General features: G+C 36.0%; 1 protein-coding gene across 1 annotated transcript in view; it reads right to left on the bottom strand.

Moving 5' to 3' along the window:
• Positions 1-21,861, bottom strand: part of USH2A (usherin) — a 395,196-nt gene that overhangs the window by 125,176 nt on the left and 248,159 nt on the right. Inside the window, 3 exon segments of the mRNA XM_019612664.2 lie at positions 1,796-2,424; positions 11,687-11,829; positions 12,004-12,154. Coding sequence (XP_019468209.1) covers positions 1,796-2,424; positions 11,687-11,829; positions 12,004-12,154 — 923 coding nt within the window.

Raw genomic sequence — 21,861 nt, 5'->3', positions numbered from 1 at the left:
CTGCAAGAGTAGCAGTGACAAAAAGAATGTCCACAGTTCGTACAGAAGGTCATACAGTGATGATGTTAAAGGGCTTTAAAGAGCTCTGAATGTTAATGATAGACCAGATAAGAAGAGGAAAAAAAAAAAGCATTCAAATTTTTTGGCAAGAAAGAAAAAAAATCAAAGCATTGTTTTATCATAATTAAATTATTAGAGAATGAAGACTGCACTGTCTGATTTCATGTTTCAGAAGAAATAAATGATCAAACTGACTTACAGTATTGGTAGATTCCTTAATCTTGGAACTGAGCAAAAGAAAATAAAATTACAGCTGAGCACACACCTCTGATCTCAAGAAAAGACACCCAGTAAAAAATGACAAAGCTGCTGATAATTTGCAGGCTTTTATAATTGGGATTGAGTGTTGACTGCATTTGGAGAAAGAAGAAAATATGGGCAAGATATAAAATTATTATGCCCTTATCACATTAACTGAAGCATTAAAGGTTGCAGTGACTTTTTTTTTTTCTCCACAAATATAGTTGAAGCCAATGTGTAAAAGCTCATGTAATACAACGTGGACATGTGTAAGCAAGCCACTGAACTAGGGCTGCTGTTTACACAGCATTATTTCTTCTGGTAAATCCATGAAATGTGTCTTAGTGTAAATTGTGATAGATATTAAGATGTATTTACAGAAACATGGATAGTAGAGTCTTGGAAGTATATAGCCCAAATCTCCAATAAGCAGTCTGGCAATTCATCACAATTACTAGTGGTCGATCATTATTAATTCTTACGGTAACCACTGTACTCATACTGAACTCATTTGCCATTAATGTGGATGTAACGAGCAATTCCTTAGACATTAAAACGTAAGTTTAAGAGCTCAGGATTTTTTTTATATCTAGTCGTGAGTGGTTTTAATCATAGCTTAAAATTATGCACAAACAAAGCAAAAAATCAGCATTGGTTTACTCAGTCTGTGCTCAGATTCACACCCTCAAACTGCTTAGACTGCATTGGTAACATCACTATGTTTACCTTTTGAAAATACAATGTATACCAAAAATAATAAATCTAACAGATGAACTTCAGTCTTATGCAAATGTCCTTTGTTTTGTGCTCTGTTGAGCAAGCTACTGTACCAATACTTTTGGCATTAGTACAAGACTGAATCCATGGAAGCATGTGTGTATTTACACAAAAGAGGCTTCTAAGCTACAAAAATCCCTCTTGTTTGGTTACACTAATTTCCCTTGAATGAAGTTTGTATGCAAGCCAAAACAATGGTAGTTATCCTGTCCTCTAGAGTTCATTCCCAACAGAACGATGCAAATAATTGAAAACTTCCTAGGTAGCCCTGTAAGACTATTCTATTGTAAATCAGGAGAACAATATTGCTATGTTTTTCTTCTTTGCTACTTTACAAAATCTGATTGCTATATATTAGGCTTACTGAATTACATAAAAATTCTTTTTACTTAGCATTTTAATGAAGCCTTGAAATATTGGGGAAGGTAGTAGGTTATTTTCTGATCTGATTAGGGAATTAAAGGTAAGCATTCAAGTTTAATATTCAAACTACATCAGGTGTATACAGAAAAAAATGAACTGGAGTAAAACAGCAAGAGGAGAGCAAAAAGGGAAGATGGAAAGGAATGTAATGCTTTTGAACCAAAGGATAGATGCTAATTATTTAGCTACGCCTGCAGCAAATAAATGTTAGCTCAGCCAGTAGATGTCTCTCTTAAATACAAGTCACTACAGGACAAACCTGTTAAAGATATGAGGCGATGAAAATGATCTCTACCTTAATCGAACGTGGTCCCTGCACTTCTGCATCTGGTATCTGAACACCCGCAGGTCTTGATGGTCGAGTGGTAACTTCTGACCACGCGCTGCTGTTTGTGCCTCCATTAACAGTGCTCATCAGTATCCTGTATTCAAATTTCTGCCAAGGACTCAGAGCAGTACTCTGGTCAATATAGCTCATGGACTGACTGAAAGGAAGAGTCACCACAGTTGATAGTTGTTCGGTTCCTTTTACCCTCCTTTCTATCGTAAGATTTTCCACCAAACCATTTGGGTGAGCAGGTGGTTGCCAGGATATAACCACAGAGGTTGGAGTATCAGAATACAGATCTGGAGCAGGAATGCCTTCAGGTACATCGGGAAGAGTTCGGATTGCTGGGGTCTTGGGTGAAAGAGAACATCCTTTATACGTGCAACCCTCTACCTGAAACTCATAGACAGTGTAAGGATGCAAGTCTTCCACAGTGTAATTAGAGCTAGCTCCTGTCACTGTAGCACACAGTTCACCATTTTGGTAAATATTATAATGAGTGATAATGCCATTTTGCTTTAAAGGATGCTGCCAGGTGATACTCGCTGCCCTCGACGTAGCATTCAATAGCAGAGGTGGATCTAAAGGTCCAGGCTCTGTAACAGTAAAAAAGAGAAAGAAAAATTACTAATAGTCTGTTAAAGTTATTGGTCGGAAATGGTACCCATCAAGAGGTCTTCAAAATAATGAAAGAAGTTCAAATCTACTAAACATTACCTCTTCAGAACCTGTAGGCTTGGCAATTCAAGGGATGAATACAGCTCTCATCTTAAAGGCAAGCCGCTCGGTAAATATACTTTCCCTCCTCCCTCCCTTTCTGAATCTTTTTTCACCACGTACCTCAACTATGTCCTATTGACGCTATTAGCACATGGAAAAAATGTAAGGCTAAGTATCAATATAGAATTGCAGTTCTAGCTATCGTTGATATTTTCTAGAGCACTAGCTGCTAATTGCAACCAACAGCACAGCCAACAAAGCTGCATATTTTACAGCTCAGTAACCCCTACTGCATGTCTCATTATATATTCAATATTTTACTTCATTCTGTTTATAATTCTAATCCATTTTTTGCAATTTATCTACTCCCTGTTAATATTATAGGTGATTTTTTACTGTGACTGTGACAGAAGCTGCCGATTTAGCTCTTTCACCTACTGATAAATAAACAATGCACAGATCTGACCTTTAGGTTAACAGGTTTTATGCTTGCTCCACTCAGCACTCTAACTGATTCAATTATCATAAAGGTTCAGGAGCTTCCATGAATACTGAAAAAGACCGACCATATGCCTGCATAGGTGTTGTGGAACAGCAAATACTCTGCAGCCCTCCAGAGAAATTCCTTAATTGTAAATAATTTCACCGTGCGACACAATCAAGTCACCTTGAATGCAAAACCCTCAGCCTGTGGAGGCAAAGTGTTATTTAAGCTTTACTGGGCTGCGTTAAATTCTGCAATTTGAAGGGCTGTTAAGTTTTTCAATTGAAATTTCATTTAAAATGCAGGTGCTTTTTATTATATTGAGGCTTTACTGCTCTCTAGGTACAAGCAAGAACATGGTGCAATAACACAAATCTGGCTCAATCACTGATCAGTAACAGCTGTAATTCCAGAACATTTAGCATTCTTATAAACCACGTCCTGAAATCTATAAATTGCTACAGCAGATCAAGAAAATACTATATTCCCCCTATTCTGCCCGTAGCAATTTTGACATTTATGAGGTTTTCCTGTGAACATTACATTTTATTGAAATCTTAAAAAAAGATATACTTGGGTTTAGTAATTGTTTAAAATAGCATTAGGCATGGGGATTTCAGGGGGGGAAGTATCAAATATTAAGGGTTGAAAATTTAGAATTCATTAGTGGTTGCATGCATGCAAAGACTCCGGGACATGACATAACATATGCTGAATTCCACATCAGTCAACAACGCTATCATTTAATTCCTGGTGAAGGAGCATGCTGTCCAAACCCAAAGTAGCAGTATCTCGATAGGAAGAATAATTCATTTTACCAGAAATTAAGTACTTCCTGCTAATTTTTATGTAGAGAGAGAAACAGAGAGAGAGTGAAAATAGGGGCCATAGGAAATAAATTCAGCACAGACTGTTTTTTTCTTTATTTTAGAATAACAGCTGAAGCAGTCAGAAGTCCCATTTCTCCTCCTACATACAGAGAGATGTAAATCAGGATTATTGCACTGATGCCTGTGGAAACAGTGATGTAAAATTGGCACAGCAAGCTTTTTCTTTCCTTCTTTATTTCTTTCTTTCTTTTTTTTTTGCTTTTACATTTGAAAAAGGAACAGTGTTTTTTTCCTTCATTATATGATGCATCACAAAGCAACTCCATAAAACCCATCCATATCACTATTCCTGTTCTACTCTCACTGATAATAAGGACAGAGTTTTATATTAATGCTTATGCACTCTAGGATTAATTTAGATCTCTGAATTTACAAGTATAAAAGATGATCTCTTGTAAAGAGCAATCCAATTGTATTTGCATGTACTCTTGGGCAAAATCAATTAGGTCATAAGCTGGAACAAAATTTGGTCCATTCACTGCAAGACAGGAGTGGGGATGTAAGCCTGAATTAGATGTATATTCTGTAAAAGAAAAAATTTTGCTGGGGTGAAAGAGAAAGATCTGCTTCGGAACTGAAGACCTTGAAAATAAGATGCTGCAAATTCTTGTTTAATAGGGTGAAGGGAGATTGAAAAATGAGCTAGAAACTAGCACTTTTCTTATTATGCTTCTTACATTTGGCTAGCATATTGTGAGCTTCTGCAGGAGGAAAAAAAAACAAACAAAGCAAAACAACAACTGAACAGTTTGTTGTGAGGGAACGGATAAGTCTTTTTGTTTCTACTGAATAAGTTGTTGATATTACAGGTGAAACATTCAAGTTGAACTCCTCCTACCCCAAGTTTAGGCATATTCCTTAAGGACAATCTGCAATGTATGGGAGGAGGTGTCAAACAAAAATTTGGGTCCCCCTAGTCCCTCCCTCCCCCTTCAAAAACCCATATTTTGGTAGTTAGCATACCTACTCATACATTCCCTACTGCCCTTTTAAAAGAGAGACTTTTAAGGCTCTCAGTTCAAACAAGACATTTGAGAGATGCTTAATTGGCCCCACTGGATGGGAAAGCATTAAATCCTGGTCCCTAACACTCATTCTGTATAGCTGTTTTTTAAATGGCAAGCAGAATCATCTAATTCTATATACAAATCAACTAGTATGATACTGCTGGGTTGAAAGGGTCTCCACAATTATGTAAAATGCGAGTATTAACTATAATTGGGATAGTTTGCTAATACAATAAAAAGCTCTGAACATGAGAAAAGTTATGCTCGCAGCAGTAGCTATCACTTTCTAAAGTAAGAATTCATGGATGAAATGACATGAAAAAGATGGTTATAAAATTTTAATGGAATGATAAAAGGCAAAAGTCAGCCTCTCAGCTGAATTCTTAAAATCCCTATATATCACAATCAGCTCCTTAACTGTAAAATCAATGTGGAGTATAACATGTTGTCAATGTGGTTGTCACTGGAGGGAAGACAGCAAAGTATGACAGCTACGCAGCTCAGTCTTACAATGATGAAAATAAAATCATAAGGCTTTTTACGTGGATGTAACTGTTTATAGAAGAAATTACTGAACACTGAATTTGTTGGCATATTTTTCTGTAAGATTCTTAGTTCATATTTTAAACTATTTCATTACAGTATTAATACTCGAAAGTACTTTCATTTTGGCAAATGAAATTATCTTTTACGGCAGGCTGTTTTGCTCATCTGCTTCAAAAGTTCAGACTCTACTTAAAAGGAAGGCACAAAACTATCATTAATCTTTTGAAATTCCTCGGCTAGAATCACACATTTGTTTACTTATTGTACAGATGAGGGGAGCTGGGAGCTCTACTCTCTAGATATATTTCAGGGGAATCTATACTTTCATTAATACACTGAGACACGTACCTGGACTTCTGCCCTTTAAAGCTAATGAGAAATACTTGATTTGCTGGGAAACTCTCACTAAGCACGATAGACATTATGGGCCTTTTATACTTGAATCATTTACTCTTTTCAGGAACACGAACAATGAAATTATACATATTAACAAAGTGTGGTATCTTTCATATGTATCCAACAGAATATCCAAACTGTGCAGGTCTGGGCATAAGGGAACACAAAAATCTTACCACACCAGATCATATAACTTGTAAGTCATTAAGACGTTTGTGCAGAGACGTTATCTGTATGAACCCCTTAAAATACACACTGAGAGCTCAGTGTGTACTCACACTTTTTGCCCACTTCTATTCCAACTGCATGTTGCTTTTACTACTCCAGCCAGACAGCCAGGAAGATTCTTCTTGTTTCTAGTCTATAGGCACGTATGAGCAGATTATTTTATTTGTCATACGATCGTTGTAACACATTTGCCATGATATCTGTACGACAGTTTAGCTGTTCTCTCTTTTCGTTGTTCATCCTGTCATGCATTTCACATGGTTCTCTCTTCCATGTATGACCTTTCCATGTTTTATCTTTTGCTTCAGTTTTCATCTAACTTTCTTGAACACAAGTGGTCATATTTACATCAACTAACTATGGGTTAGTTTATATACCTAAATTATATGGACCCAATTTGCATACCTAAATTGAGTGTCTAGTCTTCGCAGATACCCAACATAATCAGTCATTCAAAAAGTTGAGAACTGCAGCATTGCAACTCTCTTTTTCTAAATTGCCCCCTGAAGGAACTTCCCTCTCTCTAGAGACTACAAAAGAAATTTAAGAGAACAAGCCCCCTCCACCCTGAAAACAAAGCTCTGTGGTGAGCGTGCCAGTGGAGCATACAGTAGCACTCTATATGATAGGAATAATACTCTCTGTGCTTCATCAGCAGATACATGCTGATGAATGTTTGATAAATTGTAGGATCATCCTTTTACTGTTTTTTTTTCCTCTAGATATGTATTGATCTCAAGTCATTACTTTATGGTATGTACTTTTGGTACTACTTATTGTAACAATCGTCATTGGACACTGGACTGGACTTTTACAATACAGGAAAAATATGGATTTGCAACCACAGTCTAGGAAAAAAAATACGGGCTGCCTGATAGGCAGCTCAAAAAACTCTCTCAAGTAGTGCAAGCCAAGCACTTATGAAAGTGCTTCAGTGAGAGCTTGCCACACTGGATAGCTATACTGATCCGTGGGACTAAAACACAGCTTTCTGAAAGATAACTGAGATGTCCTCCTGCATGCAACTCATTGGACTGCAAGTAATTTCTAAGACAAAAAAATCAGGAATCTTTTCTCGAAAGTTGTAATTTTTGGTCGCTCAGATTTCACCATCCGTAGAGCTATACTACAAGAATGGTGCAACTGCCACAGGACCAGGCTCCGATAACTATAATTCTTTTACAGCTTCCTTCCCAGTTAGTTCAAAGACTTACCATAGCAAAAGAGAAAACCTAATTGTCATCTGCTTTTTATATCTAGAAAATTTCATTTTATTTCTGAATGCAATGCATGAAATTCTGCTCTTAGTTTAATGGTATACACTGACCTCTCAGTTCAGTAGTGAATATATTGACTGCAAAGCAGTTACCATAAATTTACTCTTACATTACTGAAAGAAAGATCTAATCCAGAAATTTCATCAGCTGTTTCTATTTTTGCAGTAAATAGTTTGATGCCATGCTGACCAAGATCACAGGAACAAGATCTTTTATTAACATGTTTAGCAGGTTTTAAAAAATTCATAGGATATATACTTTATTCTGATCTGTCACTGGCAGGTTAGAGTTTAAAAAATGCGTGGAATCAGTTACTAGCACCATGCACATGTAAATGGAAACATCTGGAAATTATCTACAGCGTTTTTCCTCTCTTAAAAACACCTCAAACCTACTAATCTTTACATTAACACACTTTATTACCAGATTCTGTAGAATATTTACTGGAGGTGACATATTGAAATGTCCACCTCTCAAAAGAAGATAAAGCCTGTGGGGTGGAATGCACTGGATAATCTGTTTCACAATGGTTCCCTAAACAATACAACCTGCAGCCTTAGCTGTTAGCAAATACCAGGGGAGCCTGGCACGCTGACTCTAAAATACGACGTGGAGTGTGGAGAGGGGTGGAGGACCCGTGGCCAAATTCTGTGATCACCATGCAAGGATGGGGACTTGATGATACTACTGGAATTTATAAACTCTTGCTTTCATAAGAGCTGTCAGTGGGCGCAGTCAAATTCCTCACGGGTGGTCATGAGAGCCCATTTGAATACAACTAGAGGAATTAGACAGAGTGCTATTTGTGAATAGATAACCTTGATTGTTCAATATAATGAACACATCTGGATTCGTAGTAAAGAATAGGACATCACTTAGAATCTAAGCTAAGCTTCCCCCAACCCCTCTGATATCCGAGGACAAGCTAGAATGCAAGGGGGTTTATTTTCTTCCAAATTTCTTTGCTCTTTTCACATGACAAATATAACAGATTTTTATGGCAGCATTTTCTAAATTTTCTTTAATCATTCCAACATCCTCCTAGATTACTAAATGTTTTTCATAAATAAAATATAATATGAAATTCATGATATATTGTGAAATTATCAAATTGCAGTAATGTAATTATACTGCTTTTAAAAGTGGATGTGATGATTAACATTTATTGCTATGAGGTGCATATGCACATTAACACACATATATGCATTTTATTCCTACAGATACTTTATCTTTGGTGAAAAAAAGAAAAAAAAAAGACATATAATCACTGCATAGAATTCAATAAGAACAGAGTACACATATATCTTGCTGGAGCAAGAGATAGGAAATTTCTACTGTCAAATGTTACTTTAAAAAGTCAAAGTCTATTGGTTAGCATGCCCAGGAATTAAGTGTAGTTTTGCAACAAGCTGTCAGTATAGGCAGTTTTGTAAGAAAAATATTGAAGTCCTGACAGAAATACTGCTTATACTCAATGAAAATCATTCAGTCTTAAGCAATTGAGTTGAACATCCTTTCACAGAGGGCAGCCCTCTGCAGTGACACCATCACCAGAGTCCTTTGTCATCAATTAAAGTTTTTTTTTGTTGGTCAGTTACAATGGTTGCTGGATACTGGAGACTATACATCAGTATGTATTCTGCAGCAGTATAAATACAAATGGAATGGAATACTGGGGAAAATATTTTTCCCCTTGAAGACACAGTTTATAATGGAGCTACAGAAGGGTACAGGATACAGCACCGTAGCTAGAGAAGCAAGTGGATTCCTGATCTTAAAATACTTGATGGTGTAAACAGTGGTAGATAAATTTTATATATTTTTTGTTCTTATTTTTAGATTTGCTTTGGAAACATCTACTACCTTCCATACTGACTTCAGGCATCACTGCATTTTGAATTTTGCAGAGGATAATGTTTCATTCTGCTGCACAAATGCCATCCAAGTTATACAAAGCAGCTAACTTGTATATGTGTAGGTTACTCCAAAAGTAACAACTTCTATTTATTTCAATGGAAACTACAACAAATAAAGAGAGTGCAGTAACACTATTTGATAGTGCATACTCCCACGTGCAAAACTTTTTCAGCTTAGTCACCACCATCAGCTATGCTTTTTTGCCAGTGAACAAGAGCCTGCATGCCATGCTTGCAAAAATCTTCACCAGCAGAGCTGATCTGGTTTCACCACTACTGCCTCACTGTGCTCACATCCACTGTTTGGTTTCCATCAAAGTTCACCAAGCATCAATGAACGTCAAAAGTTCCATGGAGAAATTCAATGACACACCTTATTTCATATGCACTTCTATGTCAGACATCATTTTGTCATACTGCTCCTCTGCTCCTATCTGTTGCATGGTAACAAAATGTAATGGAATACAGGCAGGAAGGTTTAACCTCTACTGCCATACCACCAACATCCACATCTGATGTCATGGGCCAACATAATAAAATAGGAGTCATTACTTTCAGAGCAGATCTAGTATTTACTGATATCAGAGAATGTAAGTTGAAGTTGATTCTAAATTAAATGATAGGACTGTTTTATCTGTGTTGAGGATACCTAAAATGCATAACAACTGAACAAAAACTTTCCATTCCCACTGATCTTTGTTAATTCAAAATAGTGATCTGGTGATCTGAAACTGAGTTTGTCATTGCCGATCCCATCACTTTCTATATTAACAGTTCTATGTCCTGCAGACTCATCCCGTGTAGTTCAACAGTTCCTTGATTTAACAAAGAGGTGCCAGCACTTCAATAGAGCTTTTTCAGTTGGATTCTGTGTTGGATTTTGCATTTGATACAGTTCTCTGAGCAATGTTATATAACAAATCTGGAATTAACTGTATATACATACACAGAATCTGCCTTTTTTAAAAAAAAGAAACAGACATTAATTTTATCTTACTCTGTAGTATAGTATCTAATAGCCAACTTTTTTTGGTAATTTTTTTTTTTTTCAGAAAATTGTTTTTTTCTTTTTTTGGTCTGTGATGGATGAACATGTAGCAAATTTTGGAGAAATTAAGTATCTTATAAAGAGATTTTTCCTTTTATATCTTGCTGAATGAGAAAGCAAGATATAATTTTTGAACGGGAAACATATTGGGGTGAAGTTGATGATATAACAAAATACTAACTTACTATCTTCATTGCTATTTCATCTTTACTGCCTGCACACCAAAGCGCCTTAGGGTGTTGCTCTGTTTTACACTGGTATGACATCTGTATTTGGGACTGTAAATTTAACCTGATGCTCATGAACCATTGTTGCAGTAAACATTCAGTGCTTGTGACACAACTTAGTTTTTGTCCTTTCTCTCAATGGAAAGCTGTATATTTTGAGAAAGCAACTTGAAAGGAAATGTGCTTTCACAAATGGATAACAATTTTCTTTGAAGTTGAACAAATAATTCACCAAAGAAATTTATCTGAAAAACCTACTCAAGCTCCAAATATGTAAATATTTATTTGCATATATACCTGTAGGTAATTAGCTAATATAAGTAAACTGTGAACTTTACATACTGAAGATGCATTATCTACCCTTGCAAATCTTTGTTGAGATTCATTTCTTGTAGTCTACTTGTGCTTGTATCAAAAATGAATATCATATTAAACTTGTATGCATTCATAGCCTGAATACAACCTGTCTCCTATGACTATTTAATTAATTAATATTGCAAAGATTATTTGACTCTGGTCAAATAGTTCACACAGCACTGTTTCTTGCTGTAAGTAGGAGGAGGAAGGAAGTGCATTTTAAAGGCATCACTTGTTAATATAGGCAAAAAATATTTTTGTACAAAGTAGTAGGTGTAGAATTTTAAAATTCTGTTTCTGGGAGTTTGATACGGGGCAAGAGGCCTACATAAGACACTAATTCTGGAACATATATGAAGGCTGTTCTTTAGCTTTCATGGAAATAAATAGGAGGCATTACTTTTAGAGTCACTTAGTTAGAATCAAGTCCTCGAACATAAAGGAGAGCTAATTAAAGAGCAGTACTTATAAGCGTAACTTAAACTAGCTATATATGAACACACATACATGGAGAGATGTTATATATATATATAAAAAAAAGCACTACTTCCCCAGATACGTATTTAAATATTCATAATTTATGAAAACCTAAGAAGACAGATATCGAGCCCTTAGGAGTTATTATTGTAAATGCATATTCAGGCAGGAAATACATTACTAGCATTTAACTGAGCAGGCTAGATATCCAAATGTGTACAAAGGCAGCTGATCTGTTACTTCTATTTTGTGCTAAATGGAGTTAAATAAGAGTAGACTGCTTACTGTCCTCTGCTGTAGTCATTGAAGTCCAGTTGCTATAAGCATGGCCATAACCATTGGAGGCAACCACTCTCACCTCATACTCAGTATATGGCTGAAGATCTCTGATGCTGTGTTGTAAGGAAGCAGTCGGGCTGGAAAGCAACCTGCAAAGAAAAGTAGCATGAGCTACAGCTTTAAACATCCTAGCGCTGAAAGGAATGACTAAAACATTACATCTCTTGAAAATAAAGCCAGCCACCCTAAGGGTGAGTCATATTTAAAATAACAGGACTTTTCTTGCTCAACAATTGATGGTGGCCTTGCAATGGTCTGCGTACTCTAGAATGTCACCAGCAGAGCGCCTCTGCCGCATCTGGAGTCGGTAGCTGGGTGAGCCTGGGGCGTTGTTGCGAACTGGTGTAGACCAGACAACCTGAAGACTGGTCGGAGTGGCAGATGAAAGCCTCGGAGGCATCACACCATCTGGAGCTGTCGAAAAGCATGGATGAATTAGAGCAGAGAAAACCATGGACAACATATGCTGGCTAGAAACAAAACGCTCCATATACTGGAAAAACTGTTCCTCAGGATCAACAGCAATGTTAACACGGTCCATTTAGTTTAACATTTTCTCTACTGAACTAAGATTTTCTTTTTATTTTCTTTTTTCTAAAGCACTTAATATCATTTTGCTGAAAGCAAACCTCCAAACACCAAAAGGAATTCAGAGGCAACATATTCTCTACCACCTGTCCATTTATTATCCACTTCTCCTTGTGCCCAGTTCTGCCACACCTAGAAGCTAGAGATATTCTCACAGAAATATTACTGAGCAAGACTAATATCAATCAGATCTTTTATCACTGTGATACCTTCTCATCCTTAAATTTATAATAATTTTAAAAGAAGGCAAATGAAATTTTAACAAAAAATAAAGGTGTTCAGGTAGAAATCAAAATAGATTCACTTAAGTCTCAGTCTCTAGCTCACCGTTTTGTTAAGGAAATTAGTTTTTATGAAGTCCAGGAACTGCAGATCAAAATCTGTCACTAATGATGCCACAAATGACCTTTAACTGCTGCGAATTTCACTGTATGCAGTAAAAAGAACTATGCCAACTTGGAGTTTATGGCTTTGTCTGTTTTTCTTTAGAAAGAAAACAATCTGTTGGATAAACTTTCTGTACATAAACACATCTGGAACTCTTATATACAATGCACGTCTGTAGCTCTTTTCCAGAGGATTAAAACACTAGAAAGCTATTGCCTTTCTCATTTAATCTCTTGTATAATGGTTTTGCTTTTCATGGTCCGGTAGTTACTATTTGCTTCTTTCTTTGGTCCTTTCAACAAGTATTTTTGTTGCTGTTATTTTCTTCTTTCTCTTTATTGAAAAAACAGTCTTGGAGATCTGTAACTCAAGGTGCAGTTATAAGCCTCAAGGCATAAGTTGTAAGATAATGAAGAGTATTTTACAGTAAGTTTTATGATCTTCATTTATGAGGTGGTTACTAAAAGGGGAAGTAACAGACTTTGTGAAACACTGTCCAAATTCTACACTCCCTGGAACAGATGGAAGGATGGCATCTACTCTGAAAAAAAAATCACCAGTCATACACCACATTTTTTGTTTATACTGACACAGGCACCCAAAAATATGTATGATGTGTTTCATGCTGATTACTCATGCTTATGACTGGGGAACTTCAAAATTCTTCACATCCAGTTCCAAATTATATTTTATAGAAGTATACAAGACATGGATTGCAGCAATCTGGAGACTCATTCCCTTTCCCTTAAGTTCATTGAATGGCTTGGATTGGAAGAGACCTCAAGGTTCCAACCTCTCTGTCACAGGCAGAGTTGCCAGGCATAGATCAAATACTAGATCAGAGTGCCCAGGGCCCCATACAACCTGGTCTTAAACACTGCCAGGGAGAGGGCATCCACAACCTCTTTCGGAAACCTATACCAGCATTTCACCACTCTCTCCATAAAAACTTCTCCCTGACATCTAATTTAAGTCTACATTCCTTTAGTTTAAAACCATTCTTCCTTGTCCTATTAGCATCTATCCATGTAAAAAGTTGATTTCCCTCATGTTTATAAACTCTTTTTAAATAGTGGAAGGCTGCAATGAGTTCTTCCTGCAGCCTTCTCTTTTCCAGGCTGAGCAAGCCCAGTGCCTTCAGCCTGTGTTTGCAGGAGAGATTGTCCAGCCCCTGGACCATCTTTGTACTCAGAAGAATTTAAAAGAATTTCCTTTCTTTTTTTTTCTTTGTTATGCCAGCTCTCTGCTGGCATACGTGTTATTTTTAAGTATTCTACTACTGAGAATTGGCATGTAAACCTGCAACACTCTTCCAGATGATGAAGTAGACAAAGATCTCCAGTTTCCCTAACTCTCTTCCCCTTTTCTCTGTTACTCTGAAAAGGGCAACATAAAAATTCAGAAGTTTAGCCAACCTGGCTGCCTCTGGACCCCTTTTTCTGATGTTTTTATCTAGATCTAGACAATGAGGCTCAGGGGAATCCCAAGGAAACCTGAAATCTTCCTTGTTACCAAATCCAGGAGATATCCGAGATTCATGTAATCCATGGCCTGCAAATCCCTTGCCATCATCTTCAGGGCCAATCAAGCCTGAGAGTACCTCAACTCAGAGGGCAAAAATAAGGGTGACTGAACAGGTGAGACTTCAAAATCAAACATTTGCAAACAAAATGCTTGTGTGTGCGAATTAATTGCACTCTCAGAATAAAATGGAGAACATATATTTATCTCACTTAACATGCAGCAACATAAACAGTGTTGGACTTGAGATGGGTAATGTAGGATTTTTAAGTTTATGAACATAAAATACAGCAAGGCTTTCAAAAAAACAACATTATCTTGTAGAGAAGACGTGGAAAAGATGGGAAAAGAGATAGTCTTAGTATCAAGTATTTCAAAATTTCAGAGCTATCTTCACATCTCTCTGTTATAAAATATACAATATTTTTGCTATCATGGAGTGTTTCATGAAGTTGTTAACAGGCAAACTCATCCAGAATAAGAAATACAGCACAATTATTATAAAAACTTATATTAGAAAATATTAAAGTATTTTCCTAAGCTGACACTAAAAGAAAGACTCAATGTCCCTTCAAAGCAGGGTACTGTCTCATTAAAAACTGTATGCAGGTTAAAACACACCAATTATTTAAGTGCACACAGAACTTCTCTACATAGTAGAGAAGCTACACCTAACAATGAATTTAATTAGCTGAGTTATAAATTCACCAGGAAGTCAAAGTTAACACTGTTATTGAGGAGGCAGTGTGAGCAACTCAGTGAGGAAGCAAAAGTGTTAAATTTCCAGCTCTGTCAGGACTCATCACTTCACCTTTGTCCCTCTCTCTCAATCTGTTAAATACAGATAATAATACTTATCCTTCTTTGTTAAGCTCCCTGAGATGCACAAAGTAAAAGCTCTGATTAATCTTTATGTATGTATAGTGATGGTTATTACAGTGATACAGGAATACTCATCAAAAAACAAAGATGTATCTGTCTAAATGTCAATAACAACTCACAGTGCAGATGTTATTTTAATGGCAAAGGTAATCTCAGCTAAATGTTCAAATCTCTTCTACCAACAAAAGCCCAACATAGGGAAGAGTAGAAAATTTGGACAAATCTCTTCTCTGAAAGTCAACTAACCTGTAGAATAACTCTACGTCACGACTTTCAAACAAACACATTAGAATATTCTGCAAATTTATTCCATCCAAAAAGATTCCTGTAGCTTGAAGAGAATGTCCTTACTACGTTCTTCCAAAAAGGAATTGAGTAGGATTATTTAATTTTGGAGCCTCTGCTGAGTCATAATGAATAAAGGTGCTCTGTAAAAATAATAATATTTTGATCATTAAAACTTCAGAGCACTTACATCCAAAACTGGCAATTCTAAATTGCATACGGAACATTTGTTCACTGTTTCAAACACTCCTCATCATCAAGGTCTTCAGTGTAATGCTTCCCTCAATTTAACCCTTTTTGCTCAATCCATAACCCCAAGAGACTCCTTACTATGCAAATAATAAGTGGAAACCAGCAATAATTCTACTGAAAATTTCTCAACAGAAGATCCATGTATCTAACAGATTGATATATTGCCTTTAAGACGCAATGTTGCTCAAAAATCTCCCCTCCAAGCTTTAATATTGCCCTCAGGAGGCAACCACTCCACTTGCAACCTACTGAATCAACAACTTGCCTAGTAAATCCTTGCTTAGCAGGGCAGAAAGTCACACTTTGTCTGAAGAAATTACAAAGGCAGAATAAAATATTTAATCAGATATCAATTGTAATCAGAATATTAATTAATTAATAACTCCACAAAATAATAAAAAATGGAATGCTGCAATCTGACAATAATATATTGTATTCTAGACACTTAGGTACACACAGATGAGTGAAGGAAGATCAGATCCTTACTTCACTGCTAAGTAATCTTTGAAAACTGTTTTAACTTTTTGCTTCAATTTCTTAATCTTAAATAGCATAAGCAGTAGTCGGCGGCTTCATAAGTAATGATTCATGTGAGGGCAACAAGCATTGTATTAAACAGTTGCCTAATTTTTGGAGAAATATTCATAACACTTATCAAAACATACTTGAAATTTAAATTATCTGAAAGCAGACTTTAGGAAGGACTAGCAGAAGTGAAATAATTGGACAATAAACCATCTAATTAAAAAAAGGTCTGTACAATTATTCTTTAATAAGATGAAGAAAAATCAGAAGAGTTGGTTTTGGTATCTATCAACTTGATGTAAACTCAGTGCAACTTTGGTGAAGTGACATTTAAGAGTTATCAAATAGTGGATATCCATAATATCTTCAGATAGGCAGATATAGTTGTTTGGAAGTATACAAGTATAACTCTACAATTCCCTACATCTATTTGTATGAAATATTTAGCACATCTTATCTAAATATCTTTCATACACATGTATACAAATGATAACTGCAGATATTTAACTACAGGGGAATTAAAGTAGACACTCTGCAGTTTGAACCATAACACAAAGGAACAGTTGCAGTCAGACTGTGCTTAGAGGAATGTCTTGCTCAGTCATGGCTACTCACTCTTTTCCAGGTTCAATTCACAAACCCCATTTCTTTATCTCATTACATTGGTTGTTAGATACTCCTGATGCATTTTCTATTTTAGGTGCCCATACTGAGATCATCTCATTACAACACTTTTTATGGCAATCTGTTCTGCAATTTGACATTTGTTTCTCCTGATTTTCCAGGTATGCCTGTTATCTAGTTGTTTGTGCAGTCCAAATAATTCCAGACATTGTGTTCACCATAATTCTGATCATGGGCATGTGTTTTTGTTTCATTTAACAGAAAGACAAGCTATGATGTTGGGCCCTGTGTCATCACTAGAAGGGCATGCTAGTTATAAACCTTTATCTGTTAGCAAGATTGCTTTTTTTTTTTCTTTCCTGTTTCATATCTTCACCGGTTTGTTTTTTAACCCTTTTTTTCCCCACTCATCTTTCCTACTCAGTGCATAGTCAATACACAAACTAGTTTTGATTTTTCATTTAATGAACATTCTCCTCCACACTGTTTTACACCTAATAAAGATACAGAGTATTCTTGGATACTCTTTTTAATGTTATAATTTCATTGATTTATGTTTTCAGTTACAGATACTATTCTCTCTAGTAATACATCTACCACGGACAACATAGCTCTATTTTAACTTTGTTGCACAACCCCATTTAACGTATGCCAATGTATTTTGGAATACACAATGTGGAAGACCTGTGGTGACCTTCATGCTTGTCCCACCCTGGGGCTCAGAAAGTAAATAAAACTTTGTTTTGTGAAAAAGCAACTTTAGAGACACAAAGCTATGGCTTAATTTTCTTAGTGCTAGTAAATCAAAACCTGTTCGCACTTAATGTTCCTGAAATTTTATTTTCAGAAGTATAATATAAACGGTACAAAAACATCTTGATCTTTCTTCATGATCTACCCTGTGTTATTGATCAGCTATAGTAGCAATTTCGATTGAAAAGGAGTTGCTTTGTAGATTTGCTAGATTTCAGCATTAATATTACTTACTAGGTATAATAACATTCAGAAAAATAAAAATAGTAGGTTCTTACATTTTAAATTTGTCTTGATCTGCATTAATCATGTGAGCTTTAACTGCAAATTTTCCTTCACTTGCAATATCTGGTATTTCAAGCTACAAAATACAATTTTAGTAACACCCAGAAAACCAACTTTACTCCTTGGCCTGCAGACCTGAACTTTAATATAATTCTCTTATAAAATCCCAGAGCAGGCTTACATATTCCTCATTAATACTATTTTAAAGGAAAACAAAATCAGCCCTCACCCTCCTTTTAATGAAATTTTTTCTCATCAACATCTGCAATCAAGACATGAGTATCAAGTAAAAATGGGTCTAAGAGATGCCTTTTCTAAGTGCTATTTTTTACTGAAGTCAACGCTATAAAAATGTCTTTTAGACTTGTCTTCTTTATATTTATTTAAGAGGTAATCTGTCTTTCTTCTCTAGAAAGTTTACCCAGGCTACTCAGTAGGAAATATGCAAAACTTTAAAAGATACAAAAGAATGCCAAAAAGCGATTAACTGAATGATTAATGATTATAATATCTGTAATAAAGACATTGGATAGAATTTATAACTGAATAGTAAAACTATTTATTCATCAGAATAGTTAAAAGGATGATTAGCCAGTAACTGTCATACCACAAAATAAAAAAAAAAGATTGTGAAGACTGCGAGGAAAAATGTAAGAACTGGTTTTACAAAATCGGACAGAAATGACAATTAAACAAAAAAACTCTTGTGGGTCACGTGACTTAAGTTTCCTGCAAAATGAAATATCTCTTTGAGTGAGCACTGATGTTCACTCATGTGAAGGAATGCACATGATAAGAGGAGAAGGAACAAGATTATGTTCATCTTTATGTAACATCTTCAGCTTCCAGCATGAAGCAGCTTCAGAAATGAATTTCAGGATTCTTTATTTCATTTGTTCTTCTTTTTGGAGAGGAAGCAGGTGAGAGCTTTTGACATCATCCTCCGAATCTTGCAGCTTCCCTTACAACTGACATCAGAGGGCAGAGAACTCTGGCCAAAGGCAGTTGCATTATCTTTCACATTGATGGAAACACTGACACTGGCGGTAGCTTCACAGAGTGTTGGCAAGGAGCCTCTTAAGTTTCCTTCTAAATGTTGATGGTATAACTTCAAAGATCTGTAGGCAAGCTTTTAGTACTTTCTATCATATTTGAAATGAATCAGTTCTTAGGTAGCTACAGTTTCTGTAGCTAAGATCATGTCCCCATCAGAACAATAACCATAGATAATTATTCAGGAAGATTTCAACCTTTTCATCAATAGCCATTTGAAATGCATTTCAGGAATCAGGGATAAAAACTTAGCATATGAATCAGATGGAAGGCACTAATCAAGGAACCTGACCTTTGATGCTCATGTCTGATTATGACTTAATTTTTTATACTGAACTGAAAAATGACAGAGGAATGTAATTATTCCCAATAGATAGCACTGATGTTTATCCTTCCAATTTGACAGAGGAGCCAGAGGAGGAGCATACACTGTGACATAAAAATTCACATTCCTGGAACAAATATATTTCTGAGGTTTCAGCAGCCAAACTGTAAGGGTCAATCTTTCTAGAAGACGGTGAAAGCTAGAAAAACAGTAGCTACAATATGATTTTGAGCATGGCTATTCCTGCTGCAGTGAGGTGAAAAATATTTGAGTTGGTGAGTTAGCTACTTACACCAAAGAAACACATAGGAAATGGATAGTCCACTTGAGGAAGTCCTAAAAGGCTTCAAAACGTTTATGGTAGAGATGATAGGAAGGCAGAATAGTCATTTTCTGTGATGGCAAGGAGCACCAGATGAGCTCTGAGACAACAGATGAAAGAGCTAAGCTCTTAGATAATCAATGGCTGATTGCAAGGAGATGCCAATCTTGGGATGCAGATAAAGGAGGTGGTTAGGGTCTGGATCAACCTTCCTAAGAAATTTTGGTAGCTTCAGAAATACACAAATCCTCAGAGAAACAAAGAACAAAAAAAAACCAACAACAAATGAGGTAATTATTACTTGGAAAAATTCCAGGGGAGAAAGTCTAAACCTATGTGGCTTGAAGAGTAGAAGAGAGCAAGCTAACAGATACAGATGGTAATCTCCAATGTCACAAAAAACTTTACAAAGACAGAGAATCAGTGCCCTAGGTAAAAAGAACATATAGTAACAGGATCAAGCTGCTGCAGAAAGATTTCAAATCAGAAAATCTCCATTGGATTAAACAAACATCTTACCCAGAAATGAGACATGCAAAGAAAATAAACAAGTTGATTTCATAATTAACAATTTTTCAGCTTAAGAATTCAATAAGGTTTCCTAACATAAGAGAAGATGAAGAAGGAATAAATGAAAAGGGCATGGACATCTCTGAAGTGTTCATTGGAGGCCTGCTGAAAATGAATTTCTGATATACTATATATTTTATTCTATGACTGAAAGCAAAAGGGTGACATAGGATATTCAAAACCAGAAAGCAGCACTTCAGAAAGGCAAGTGGATGTGCCTTTTGCACATGATTATTGCCCTATCTCCACTGAATATGTCAAGAGAAACTAAGAAAATAGGGCTACCTAACTGAAAAAGAAAGTGAGATAACGGAAAAGATACAAATATTTAAATCAAATAAGAATTCTGGTTCAAATGCTGGCAGTGTGCATACTGCTGCAGTATGAATGGGCCCGTGAACTACCACTCACAGAATTATCTACCCTGCCATTGCTGTGTGCTTCAACAAAGCATGAGTTTATATATTCCTAAGTGTAGACAGGAGAACAATACAGGTTTGCAAATAAATTGGATCCTCAAGAAGATTTATTTTTAATCCATAAATTTCTGTGCAATGCATATGATGATACTGCCATTTATGATGGAATCCCAACTTGAGAGTGTCCATAAATAGAAAATGGATCTGACAAGATGACTGATTAGCTGGTTTCAGGGAGTCACTATGCACAGTGGTAGCACAGTTTCACTGTATCCTGAACATCCTGTGTATCAGTGAGATCCAGGTCACTGGACTACCCTTTTGGACATGAAACATCTGAAGCTGCAATTGACATTATTTCCCTCAAATCCTTTCTTCATTTAGGAAAGAATAGGAAAAGAACTTTCAACGAAGTTGCTGGATAACTATCCAGGCAACACAAAGCTGAACTTTTTTCACAGCTCCTAATTGAATTCTTTATGTCGTATGTGATAATCATAAACAAAGAAAACCACAACAGTTGTGATTTTTATAAGGAAATTCAGAGGCAAGTGTTAAGAAAGAAGGAACTGTTTATTTGGTCCAACAGTTCTAGTTCCTATTGTCCTCGTCTCTCTCATCTCCTTGGATAGTGGAGCAGACTGAATCTACAGAATGCCTGGAGAGAACCAGATTTCTGCTGTGGCTATCTCAAAATGCTGCACCCACTCTAGCTGCCACCTCTTCTTCCCTTTCCAATACAGAAAAATAGACATTTAAAATGCCATATTTCCAATGGCATTTACGTTTATCTGAATGTTGTTTTGAATCAAATACTGTAGAGTACTATGAACAGAAAGAACAAAGATCTTTGTTTAAAAAGTACTATTGAATAATACAAATAAAATCTAGTTACAAATAAGGAAAAACAATCCATTTACCTTTCCCTAGAGGTATCTGTAATGCCATTGTTTATACCAGCAATAAACCATTCTTCATAGTGGCTTAAAGGACTTAAAGGGTTGGATGTTTTTTTATCGCTATTGGGAGTGCCAACTTTCCTTAGGTTATCTAAAGACAAAATACTGCTTCCTTGGGTATGAATATATTTGGATATCTCAGTTAAAGTTGTTCCATCATTAATATATCACATTACAGCTTTGGTTTTGTTTCAAGCCTCTTGGTTGTACTGATATAAAAAGGTACTAAAGCTACAAGTACAGCTGGTCTTGCTGTGTTTCAAATTTTATTACACGTTCATAGTATGAAATTCTCACAATTACTGTTCATACACTTTTGCTTTCTGCAAGGAGTTTGCAGAGTTTCTGAAAGCTTTTATACATTATAACTT

The sequence above is a fragment of the Meleagris gallopavo genome, chromosome 2, assembly GCF_000146605.3.
Source record: "Meleagris gallopavo isolate NT-WF06-2002-E0010 breed Aviagen turkey brand Nicholas breeding stock chromosome 2, Turkey_5.1, whole genome shotgun sequence".
NCBI classification, from domain to species: Eukaryota; Metazoa; Chordata; class Aves; order Galliformes; family Phasianidae; genus Meleagris; species Meleagris gallopavo.
This window is presented reverse-complemented; position numbering and strand designations above follow the sequence as displayed.